Below are 12,636 nucleotides of genomic sequence, written 5' to 3' on the forward strand. Positions count from 1 at the left end.
GGGACCCTCAGAGTAATAGCTGCACATTCTTCCACTTTACATGCTTTAACATTTTCTTTCAAAAGCAAAATTTTTATGATACATTAATATAGAATTAGTGTAATTAAATAATTCATGAATTATAGTGCATACATTTCAATGATAAGAATTCTAGAAGCATTTCCTTAAATATACTTAAAGCCCAAAATATATTTCTCATTTGATTATGACAGTTACGTTCTTTTGCAGTCTTTGTTTTATTTCTCTAAGAGATGATGTGTGTAAAAATTTGAAGTGTTTATCAGTTTTAACATTGAGTTGTCAGGATTAATATCGAATTGCTAACCTAAAATTAAATTGATTTTATGATTGATATTTATGGTTATATAGCCACTGTGTTTTGCTATCTTATAGATTCTGTCATAATTAAAATGGTCTCACATGAGTAGCTAAAATACAATGGTTGAGGCAAAATCAAGGAGAAAGGAAATCTAATAGGGCTATATTTCATCATTTTTATATAAGATTGTATTAGGAACTATTGACTACTGTTATTAATTACCCATGATACTTCATGTAAAAAATACTGTCACATTGTAGTAGAATTTCAGTGCTGAATTAGGGAACCAGTTGATGGATCTAGCCATATTGACTCTTCAAAATTCATGTAAAAAAATTCATAGAAGTGAATATTAGTATAGACATGTGTCACTTAAAAATGGGGATATATTCTAAGAAATGCTTTGTTAGGCCATTTCATTGTTGTGTGAACATCATAGAGTGTACTGAAGAGGAACAAAACTTGCCACTTCAAAATGTGTCTCTTTAACATGAGGATATTTTAGGCTGGCTATTTTTAAGAAACAAAAGACTCAGAAAGTTTTTGTTACCTCCCACTTAACTGCTTAAAAGAATTCAGATAAAAGAACCTGTCTCAGGAAGTGAGCTATCACCTTAGGATACCATGAACTAGGCGGTAGACAGGGAGGAACCTAGAAAAGCCTGTTTGTTGGGCTCCCCTCTGTGTTCTTCTGTTTCTGTGTGGCCAAACACTTGTTTTCCAAATGTTTGCTACTTTGCACCTACCTGTGAATTGCCTTCCTTGCCTTTGAAGTCCCTGACTCTCCCCACCCTCAACATCTTTTGTCTTTAGCTGAGGATGGTATTTAAGGTGAGGGCTTCAGCCATTTTGGTGAGTTATTCCGTTTTCCTGGGTTTCTCTCATGTACACATGTTGTTAAACTTTTGTCTGTTTTTCTCCTGTTAATCTGTCTCATGTCAATTTAATTCTTAGATCAGCCAGAAGAACCTAAAAGAGTAGAGGAAAATTTCATCCTCCCCTACAGTACTTACACTAACCTAAATGGTACAGCCTACTACACACCTGGTCTTTATGGTACTAATCTTATGGGACCACCATCGTATATGCAGTCTGTTGTTGACCAAAATGTTGTTATGCAGTGCATGACTGTATCATAAGTGAAAGAACACAGAAATTAAAAGTCTGAACAATTTATTATAATTTAACTTTTAATTTATGTCAAGCCTTTGCCGTCGCTCAGTGTGACAGATCTCAGATAAGATCTGCTTTAGACAGTATTCACAATAGACTGATGGTGCCATAGTTTTCTGATTTCTGCAACAAGGATAAACTGGAGCTCTGTTCTCATCTTTTAAAATGTTAAGAGATAGTTATATGATAGGATGCAGTCAACAGGCTGGATCCACTTTCATGTCTGAGATCCACGGTTACTAGCTGCATGTGGCTTTGGGCAGGTCCCTTCAGCTCTTTATGCCTCAGTTTCCTTGTCTGCCAGGTGGGAGTAACAACAACGCACCTCTCAGAGTTGTGAGGGTTAAATGAAGCAATGCTTGAAAAACTCTTGATACAGTGTCTGGTACATACTATGTACTCAACAAATATTAGCCATTAGTATTTTCTGGGATATGAGGGTGATAATTGCTCACACCCTAATTAGTTCCAAATTTGGAGGGTTTTTAGCAGTAAATGACATATGCAGGCCAAAATATCAGTTACATATTATTATTATAACCACCTGGAATGGAGAACTCAGTTTGGATAAATGGTATCATATGGGCTTCCCAATTCTTTTCTGCCAAGTTAGAGCTCGGGATGACCTCTTAACAGAGAGGTAGGTCTGCAGAGCACACACATGTACCCAGAATCACTGCTTGCACAGAGGAGCAGAGCAGAAAACACCCACCCTGTGGGTTGTCCATTTAGAATTGGCTAAGCTGAGCATGCTTACTGGTTCCTTTCTCCCTTCAACTCAACAATCTGAAGAGTTATTTCTCCCTTGGGGAGGAGTGAGTGAGGAGGTAGAGAGAAAGACAGAAGGTACTTTTTCTAATACTGGAAAAATGGTGAAGTCCTGCTCTGAGAGAGAAATAGAATGGTAGAAGGAGAAAAGATTTGTCTTCCACCATCTAGAGATTTTTGGTCTCTTAATGACCAAGTTCTTGTTACCCAGGAGCAGGAGTCCTACTTTCCACTTGATGAGGCAAGAATCCCAGTATACCACTGGTCTGTTAGCCTCCTGGAACCGTGAGCAGATAGTCTGGCTCTCATTCCTAGAAGCCATGCTGCACCTCAAGCCAAACACTCACTGCTCATTCTCATTTCCACGGAACATCGGTCCCAGCTAGGCTGTCCATCAGAACTCCCCGGAGGTCAAGCAGTGAACCCAATGTAGTGGACCCACCACCTTGCCAAATATCTGGGGAGAAATTAAGCGGCAAATATTAAATCCCCCTGAACTTCCTTGTAAATTAAAGTCCGGGCTATCAAAGTTCATAATTCTTAAGCAAAAGTCCCAAGAACTTAAGGTTTCAGTTTCTTTCCTTCCCAAATTCTTATTCTGCTTAGCCTTGGCCAGAGAAATCTTAATCTTAAGCATTTTTAAAGTTGAAGTATACACCCTGAAGTCCCTCTGTTCCACTTTTTTTCAAAGAGTCTAAAGAATTATTAAGACACGTGCTGTCATCATAATACCAACCTCATACTCATGAATTTTGAGAATACAGGAAAATCTCTAGCTCCACAGTCAATTTATCTCAAGTGAAATGTTACTCCTTGACCCCAGGACTCAGCACAGTGCAGGCCTATGTTACTCTTACCAAGACCAAAGCAGAGACTTAGGGACATCTAAGGAAAGGGGGGTAGATGAGAAAATCTTTAGCTACAACAGGATCCTGGTCTGTCTGGGGCAGTTGCCTATATCGGACAGAGCCTGTTACCGTTGAAAGGTTAATGATTGTGGGGAAGGGCGCACCCTAGGTTGGTGGAGGAATTGTTGTGCATGCACTCTCCTTGTCCTCAGTGTGTGGCATTTGAAACTTACCTGTCTTTTGGCAAAGTTTAGGGATTTGCAGTGGTGACATCCTCCATGTCTAGGTCTTAATTTTAGGTGCTCTACTTTTCCACCTGCATATTTAAAACTTCTCTAATCTTTTTTTTTTTTTTCAGCCCCTGTGCCCAGGCCTGGGAAACCCATCTCTTACCAGTGATTTTCCTTACTGTCCCCTTGTTTCAGCTGAGTATCACCCCCTCCCCCAAGTGACCCTTCTGAAGCCTGTGTACCTTGGGGGCTAGTGGGAACCATACCATTCCTTCCCTCATGTTTGAACTTTCTAATCCTTGAGTAACTCGTACTACTTAAGGCAACAAAAATATTTTCTTGTGTCACACTTTTTCTTCAGTAAGAAGGCTCAGCTGAGTTGTTTTTTAACATTTTGACCGGTTTCTTTAAGTGGTCCCCTTCTTTCTCTATCACTATTTTGTGGATTTCAGAGTTTTTGATTTGTTTGTATGCTTCTACTTGCCCTATGCTTTCATTTGTTTTGCTACCTTCAATATTCTGTATTATGTGGTCTTCCTCAGTGGGAGAAGCAAAATCAAGGAGTTATAGGTCTGCCAAGAGGACCCTTTGTTCAACACAAATCTTATCTACTTGTATGTCCTTGAGTTGGATAATCCTCACTAAGGAGCCTTGCCCATCACACCACATCCATATTTGGACTGTTTCTGGTGCTGTTTTGCCTGAATCCTCTTTTGTTTGTCTCATCTTTCCTTCATACTCTACGTCTCCAAGTTTCTTGAGCATATTCACTCAGGGCCCATTTACAATAGTGGACACCCTGAAATTCACCAAATAATGCTTCAAATAGCCTACCCTGATCTTCTCAGACTTTACTTCTGAAATCTGTCTGCATTTTATGTAACTGCTTTGAATAGCTGTGGCAGTCTTTAAGAGAAGGGCTCCCAACTGATCCCATGAAGAACTCTCTGCAGTTTTACAGCATGCTCCTCAAACATGTCCTGGATCCCAACACCCTCTTTGTGGGAGGAGTCACATTGCTCTGTTCTCTGTGCTCTCCTGTCTCTACCTCCTCTGGTCACTCATTCTGATTCAACAATGACTGAAATATCTCCCTTCTTTATAGCCATATCTTTAAGAGCACTTAGATCCTTCTTCCTTTTGTGTAAATCCAGTTTGGTCTTTAAGACCTCATATTTCCGTTTAAGTAGATTTCTCTCCTCCTAAATTCCTTAATACTTCTCCACTTGGCCCTCTGCTGATAACAGAGCTAAAGTTATTTCCTGAACCATGATCCTTTTGTCTAAAACCTACTAAAATTTCTCCCCATCTCCAGTCTTTGAACTTCTCCACCAACTTGATTTACTAGAATAGGACTTCCAGGTACACTGTTTCCTTAGTAAATTTTGGCCTTTGGCATTATGATGATCTCATTCAATTTTCCTTCTACCTCCATCCAAGAGGGAGCTATATTTCCAGAGTAAGCTGTGCCCATTTCACTTTCACTGTTCATTAATAAGAGCTACCATTCCTCTGTGGTTGAGCCACAGTTGGGATCCTGCCGCACAAAGGTCATGGACACAGTCTACATGGTTAGTGAACCTACAGAGCCCAGAGTTACCGGAGGCGGTCCTCAGAGTCTCTGGACAAGCCACACAGATTCCAGAGGTTAGCCCACCTCAGTTCTCTCCTAGGAGTTAGATATAGTTCCAAACAAAATAACAAGAAACAGAGTCTGGCACAGCTGATCTATTGCTACCTATGTTCTTACATCCAGAATTTAAAATTGAAGGCTAGATCCTCATATGCTAATGCTTTATTGCTAAAGAGGAATTGACTACCTCTGCAGTTTAAAGTCTGGGTCTGCAGTTCTATGTGAAAAGTGCAGTGCACACATCAATGTCTTAGCATCCTTCCTATGCTTTAAGACACAAAAAAACTGTCTTCCTGATTATGTCATCAGTACTGAGGTCCAGCTGTGTTAGTGTAGGTGAGGTGGACATTGCCCACAGAGACCCCAGCTACTACTCCAGTGGCCTAGCCTCAGAACTGTAGCTGCTGAGAACAACCAAGCTCAAAGGCCCACATGGACAGAACATGTTAAAGCTAAGGCCTATCTCCTGCCTCGGCTGTCCCAGAACACTAATACCAACATATCTGTTTTTCAGATGCCCCTACAATGTCTATCTCTCTGGATATATCAGTCAGCTATCCAATTAATAATGCCCCTCCAGAGTTCCTTGAGTGGATTGAGGGATAACTGCAGGAGTCTGATAGATGACTTAAAACGTTAGATAAATGACCACCACTGGGTTTTCTATTACTTTCCATATTAGACTCTGGAGAAATCACTTGAGGGAGAGTTTGGGTCTTCAGAACACAATGTACTATCTTATGGCAAGCAGGGTAAATAGTAAGAAATGAAAAGGCTGGGCTGTTCATGCCCAGTTTCCTATCCCAAATACAACCTTCACATAAGTCACCCTCTTCCTCAGGAAGGAGTGGGGGAGAGTATGAAGAAAAGGCAGAAGCCATTCTTCCAAATACTTTCAAAAGGAGGGAGAGTCCTACTTTATGATAGAGTGGGAAGGATCAAAAAAGGGAAAAAGTTTTTCCTTCTACATTTCTGATGATGATGGTTTAGCAGTGCTTGACCAATCTATAATATATGGTGAAAATCACATTTGTAGAAAGGTAGGTGAGTTCTTGGGGAGAATATTTTGTAATAGAGAGATATTCCACTGAGAAAATCTCTTGTATAGATGGTCCCTTTAAAACTACAGAAATTTATCACAACACGTAAACATACAATTTGCCAGTGCCTGAGGGTCTCAAATATTATCAGCCACTCATTAACCTGGGCTTTTCCACCAGTCTGTCTTGTCACCTGTGCCTAGGCAAAGAGAGGGGAGATCTAGTCAGAAGACACTGAGGAGTAGGGGGCAGTATCTCTTTTATTTTAGGCCCCAGTAATGATTCATTCACAGTGAAGATATCACACAATTGTGGAGGGGACCTCGGATCCTCCTTAAGACTGAGGGGCAACATGGAAAGCCCGGGGCGACAGCTCTGATGCTGACACCTGTGGAGCCCCCCACAGGGAGCTGCCTGTGGGCTTGAGAATGGATTTTAAATAGATCTGTTTCAACTAGAGAAGCGATTTTTCCCTCCAGGGGATATTTGGCAATGTCTGGGGCCAGTTTTGTCACAACTGGAGGTGGTACTACTGGCATTTAGGGGGCAGGGGCCAGGGATGCTGCTAAACATCCTCCAATGCACAGGACAGCCCCCCAAAATAAAGAATTATCTGGCCTAAAATGTCGGTAGTGCTGAGGTTGATTAACTCTGAACTGTGGTTTGAACAGGAGAGGAAGATGGGGACCAACGATACTGTAGGGTTTGTCCAACATAACAACATTCACCGAACACTTAGCTCCACTCACTGTGCTGGGCCCTTGGGACTGAAAAAGCCATCAAAGCGCGAGCCCTTAAAGATCTCCGAGCCCGGCCAGACAAGGCGACACAGGAGGCCTGTGGTAATATTTGATAGTATTTCTTCTAGTCTGAGATACGGGCTTTCTACAAGTTCTGAAATTCTCCCTATATTTAGCATCTTTTGAAAAAAGAGGACTATGTGTCCTTCATATTCTTTTCCTAAAGATGTACATAACTGGAAGTCTTAAAAAAAACATTGTGGAGCCGGCCGGTGGCGTAGCGGTTAAGTTCGTGCGCTCTGCTGCGGCGGCCCGGGGTGCGCAGGTTCAGATCCTGGGCGCGCACCAACGCACCACTTGTCAAGCCATGCTGTGGCGGCGTCCCATATAAAGTAGAGGAAGATGGGCACAGATGTTAGCTGAGGGCCAGTCTTCCTCAGCAAAAAAGAGGAGGATTGGCGATGGATGTTAGCTCAGGGCTGTTCTTCCTCACACACACACAAAACAGATTGTGATGACGATAATTACTTCCCAGGGGAGGAGTTTGTACATGTACATGCTGAGCTCTTACTTTTTCTGAGATCAGCAGGGATGGTAGCCTCTTTCTTTTCTGAGCATAGAGCTTTGTGCCATCTCATTAAAACAGAGAAAGAGTTTGTTCTCCTGAAAGTTTAGGAACCATATATATGTTCACAGAAAAAAGCCAGAAGGCCAGAAGTTACTGCAGCCTTATTATGGCTAGTTTATAAAGCCAAAGGCCTAGAGAAAATGACGGAATGGGGAAAATGGCAGAGAATACCAGGCTCGATGTTCTCCCTTTCAGGTAAAAAATCACTGGACCAATGAAAACAAATTATTTAGAGTCACATGCAAATGAAATAAAATATTAAGCTCTTTCCCATGTTTGCTTACTCAGCTGGACAGACTTGAGGAAAAACAGAAAGAAACCTACCGGCGCATGCTGGAGCAGCTGCTGCTGGCCGAGAAGTGTCACAGGCGCACGGTGTACGAGCTAGAGAATGAGAAGCACAAACACACCGACTACATGAACAAGAGCGACGATTTCACCAACCTGCTGGAGCAGGAGCGGGAGAGGTAACGAGCAGCACCCCCGCGGGAGGCCGCAGGCCTCTCTCCTCTGTTCCTCCTGTCAATTCAGTGACACCACGGCCAGCTGCCCAGCGTCGAAGTCCCATTTCTGAGTGGTTTGTAAAGAGTGAGACAGACTTCTACCTGGAATTATGAATGTGAATATGTTAGGGGGTGCATATAAGTAGGATCCCACATTCCCACTGGGGTGTTGAAAGCCATAAAACCACAAAGCTGGAAACAAACCTAGGGAGCTTATATTTGAACTTGATCAATGAAACACCTACATTTGAAAAGTCTCTCTCCTAACTGCCTTCTATTGGGAATAATCTAGTTTTCTCTTTGAGGTTGAAATCCACTTATTCAGGAATGCAAATTATTAAACTTAACCATGTAAAATGAATCCTATTCATTCTTAATGCTACTAGAGAAAATCTTAATATTTGGTTGTGCATAAATTACTTAATGACTAGGACTATCTGCTTAACTTTCCAAGGGTTGCATAACTGTTAAAACTCAATGTGAGGGGCCGGCCCCATGGCCTAGCGGTTAAGTGCACGCGCTCTGCTGCTGGTGGCCTGGGTTCAGATCCCGGGCGCACACCGACGCACTGCTTCTCTGGCCATGCTGAGGCCGCGTCCCACGTACAGCAACTAGAAGGATGTGCAGCTATGACATACAACTATCTACTGGGGCTTTGGGGGAAAATAAATAAATAAAATTATTAAAAAAAAAAAAAACTCAATGTGAAAAAACAGAAACAAAACCAAAGTAAAACACAAGCTCACTGTGTTGAGCCTTGATATCTATCCTCGCGGGTAATTTTCCCAGACCAGGGATCACCACATTTGAAGTAGAGACTCCAAATTGAAAAGCTTTGTAATTAACTCTTCTACACTATCTAGCCTTTTCCAGCATCTTCTTTTTAGCTTGTTCTCTCCTTTCCTTCCCTCAGCTGAATGGTTATGTCTGTGAATTCCACAGTCTTTGAAACCAATGACACTGAATCCCGCCCGATGCTTTGACTTACCAAGTGTGTCTGCTTCTGTGTTTAGGACTTGCAAATTAAGAGCCACTTGGGAACAGCTTTACAAATCCCAGCTTTGTTATCTATTTAGTTACAAAAAAGAGATCTAGTTTTCCCAGATTAGTTTACTTATAAGAAAAAGCTGTCACAATAAGAGAGTAAATAAAAGCATGAAACAGGACAGGTTCGTGTTAATTTTTTTTAAATTATTGGTAATGTTTACTTATTATTGGACTTAGCACATCCCTTGGGGAAGGAGAAATGGAAAAGAGAACAGTGGCTGGAGTGTTATGTACCATACTCTCAATTTATTATTTTTTTAAGCCTGTCTTCTGCTCCTGTAAGCTAAGGTTTATCAGCTTCATGTTTGAACAAACAGATGATCTAGTTTGACATTAACCAAAGAGTGAGGTTAAACTCCACCTCCTCTGTGAACTTTCCAAACTTGAGAACTGATATTGCAAAGTTCTAAGGACAGTATAAATTACGTATATCTATAGCAGCCCTCCGGTTAGGTGTGCTGTGTTGGAATGTGGTCAGGAAAAAGAGTAGCAGTTTGCCTGGTATTGACTTTTTAAAAGATCTGAAATCAAATAATTTTAAAGAACACCTGTGTGAATTAATTATTTTAAGATCACTTTGTAAATTATTTGATTTAGAACCAGACCAGGTATGTCTTCTTTTGACAGTTTACCCCCTAAGCGAAATGGCTGAGGGGCACCAGTCCACTTACAGAGTTGTTGGTTTAAATGAAATGTGTGGATGGAGAGATGGTACTTATCTAGGCTGTTTCTTTTTCTTTCTTTTTTGTCTTCCTAATTTTTGTGTTCTATGAGAGTCATTGAAATAGTAATAGAGGATGGAGAGCTTTATAGTTTACGAAGTACTTTTTTTTTTTTTCTTTTTTTTTTTTTTTTTTTTTTGTTTTTTTTTGTGAGGAGATCAGCCCTGAGCTAACAACCGCCAATCCTCCTCTTTTTTTTTTGCTGAGGAAGACGGCCCTGGGCTAACATCGGTGCCCATCTTCCTCCACTTTATATGGGACGCCGCCACAGCATGGCTTACCAAGCAGTGCGTCGGTGCGCGCCCGGGATCCGAACCAGCAAACCCCGGGCCGCCGCAGCGGAGCACGCGCACTTAACCGCTTGCGCCACCGGGCCGGCCCCTACGAAGTACTTTTATGTTCATTACACAGTGAGCCCATCCCAGATGTGTTTATTTTCTAGCTTCATGTGATTCACTCTAGATGAGCAGTTCCAATGCCCTGCCTCCTTTCTGGAGTTGTTTAATTTTACTAAAATGACTACACCAACCATTTCTCCGGAGCAAAGTACTATGTAGGTTTTTAAAATCAAAGTAAAATTAAGAAAAAATTATCTTAAGGTGCTTGTGATAGTTTGACCGGCACCACTGGGCTACGTCACCAAACTTTCATGCTTCAGATAAGAATTCACTAAGAGACCTTTGACTCTCATTTAAAACATTAAACCTCTTTAAGGTTTTGAAATAGTATTTTTGACTCAACAAGTTGTACTTTAGTGCTTTATATTTTTTGCTGTCAGTGTTTTTTCCCAGCTCCAGTCCCCTGTCTGACCGCCAGTGCACAGTTGCCTGGGCGCACCCTGACCCAGGCTTTCTGCTAAATGAAACACCCCCACTCGGACCCTGATAACTTAAGTTGGCATCTCTGAGTATCTCTGCAATCTGAGGCATCCACCATGACCGGCTCACCTCCCGGGGCAGGGAAGCCTTTAAGAATTTTCTCAAAGGTCAGGTCTGGTATTCCTGCTGCCCTTTGGAAACTTCCCTGCTAAATCTGCTTTGGGTTAGATCCTCTTTTTGAAGTAAACGGTCACAATTAGATCTACTTATGGGGGCTGGCGGTTTGCTGACCCCGAGGCTCTCTTTCCCATGGGCCAAGTGGCCCAGGGGCCCCTTGGCACCAGGAGCCGAGACTGCAGCGGGCGCCGGTGCCTCCAGGCGGCCCTCTTGGGCGCCACGTGGCTGCAGCTTTCTGAGCACAAGTGGGAGTCCTCGGGCAGGCTGTTTCAAGTCCTTTGTTTGCTTCTTTGTTTTGCACTCCCTTCCCCTTTTCCGGAAAGGTCTCTTTTGTGAGGGGGAGAAAAAGGAGCCAAGAACTTTCCTCAGGAAACATTTCCCTTTGTTTCTACCGGGAGCACGAGTAAAGGAAGGAAGGTAGTGAGACTTGAGATAAGCCTAAGTGGTTTGCTTCTTATAATCACCCAGCTTCTCCCACTGAGCGTGCAACTCTGCAGGCTGTCTCCACGCCGGGCAGCTTGCCATTTGGTGCAGTGGGGTGAGGAAGGGGCGCACAGCCAAAGGACCGTCCTGACACTGGGGGCATCTAGGCTCCTTTCTCTGTAATTATCCTGCTCTGTAAGGGTTTCTTATGTTCTCGGGGCAAAATGGTTAAAGATAACAAGAAGGAATCCAGGTATAAAGGATCTGTAGCAGGTGTTGGTAAGCAATCCAGATTCAGATATTTGATGAAACCAGGAATCCGAGGCTCTCAGCATTGGAAAGGACTTCTGAGATTAGCCGTTTCAAGTCCTTCAAAAGGTTGAGAAATTGAGGCCCAGAAAAATTATGTAGTTTAACTAAGATCACAGTGCAGGCCACTGGTCTACCACTTTTGGGCAAATGAGGCCCTTGTGCAAAATGGCTTGTTTTCTTTTTATGTGTGTGGGCTCCCCACCTCCATGCTCTTATGCCCAAACTATGACACAAAATCTTCAAAGGCAGAAAGATGTTTATCGAGCGGATATGAACACAGAGACATTAGGACCAGTGGTGTATCTAGACCGTCAAGACAGGAGAAGCTTGGAGACAGCATCTGTTGGGAGGTGCGGCCTGGGAACTTGTCTCACCTGAGTTTGAACAGCACGCAGCGTTCTACCTGGGTTGCATTCTGTTTGGGGTAATTATGATGAGAGGCTGATGATGGTTATGGGGGTGCTAAATAAAGCCCCCCTCCAAGCTACCGCCTTGCTATGGCCACTGACCCAGAACCTGCAAGTGAAAAAACTACAGAAGAAGAAATTATTTTTCACTTTTCAGGAGTTGTTAAATTCATCTTGAATAAAAATTCCACAAATTAAGTACCTAAAATGGGCAGGATATTGTTTGGGGCTTCCTTTATTCTAAGTCAACAGACTATGATTATAATTTGTTGCCATCTTTTACCGCATATTTTTACAAATAGTCATATTCCCAAACTAAAAAGAGGAAATAGCGTGAAAAACTGCATTGTCTTAACTAGCATTGTTAATAATAAAGATGAAAATATTCCTCATTGCATTAATTAAGATTGGGTAAAGAAAGCTCCCTTTCTAAACGCTATATTCGTATTTTAAGTCAACGTGACCTTTAAAGGCATAATTCTGAACACATGAGATCACCTTCAGAGTTTATACTTTATTCCCTGTCTGGACTACAAGACTTGTGATTTTAATCTTAAGCTTCAAGAATGTCAAAATAGAGAGAACACAGTTACATCAAAAAGTGGTCTGGAACTTAAAGCAATATTTGAGGGGGTGATGTGTGTGTGACTGACGGAGGGGAGTGCTGTCTAAATCTATAACTGTAGATATAGATTTTAAAGCTTTTGGACTCTATAGGCTCAGCTGGGACCACATAAATAATTACATCATCATATAATATTGCAGCAAGCCTTCCAAGTATAAGTTCTTTTATTTTTCAGTACAAATCAGCATCTCAAGAGAAATCTCTTAGCTTGTGAAGCAGAGGG

The 12,636-nt window shown here is 42.0% G+C and overlaps 1 protein-coding gene and 1 long non-coding RNA gene across 2 annotated transcripts in view; one reads left to right on the top strand and one right to left on the bottom strand.

Annotated features, from left to right (window-relative positions):
• Positions 1–11,870, bottom strand: part of LOC131420588 (uncharacterized) — a 29,597-nt gene extending 17,727 nt beyond the window's left edge. Inside the window, exons 1-2 of the long non-coding RNA XR_009223572.1 lie at positions 11,756–11,870; positions 7,824–7,984 (exon numbers count right to left, since the gene is read on the bottom strand). This is a non-coding gene — a long non-coding RNA (uncharacterized LOC131420588). The remainder of the gene's footprint in view (positions 1–7,823; positions 7,985–11,755) is intronic.
• Positions 1–12,636, top strand: part of FILIP1 (filamin A interacting protein 1) — a 95,999-nt gene that overhangs the window by 42,685 nt on the left and 40,678 nt on the right. Inside the window, exon 3 of the mRNA XM_058566760.1 lies at positions 7,668–7,846. Coding sequence (XP_058422743.1) covers positions 7,668–7,846 — 179 coding nt within the window. The remainder of the gene's footprint in view (positions 1–7,667; positions 7,847–12,636) is intronic.

Source organism: Diceros bicornis, chromosome 23 (genome assembly GCF_020826845.1).
Source record: "Diceros bicornis minor isolate mBicDic1 chromosome 23, mDicBic1.mat.cur, whole genome shotgun sequence".
Taxonomy (NCBI): domain Eukaryota; kingdom Metazoa; phylum Chordata; class Mammalia; order Perissodactyla; family Rhinocerotidae; genus Diceros; species Diceros bicornis.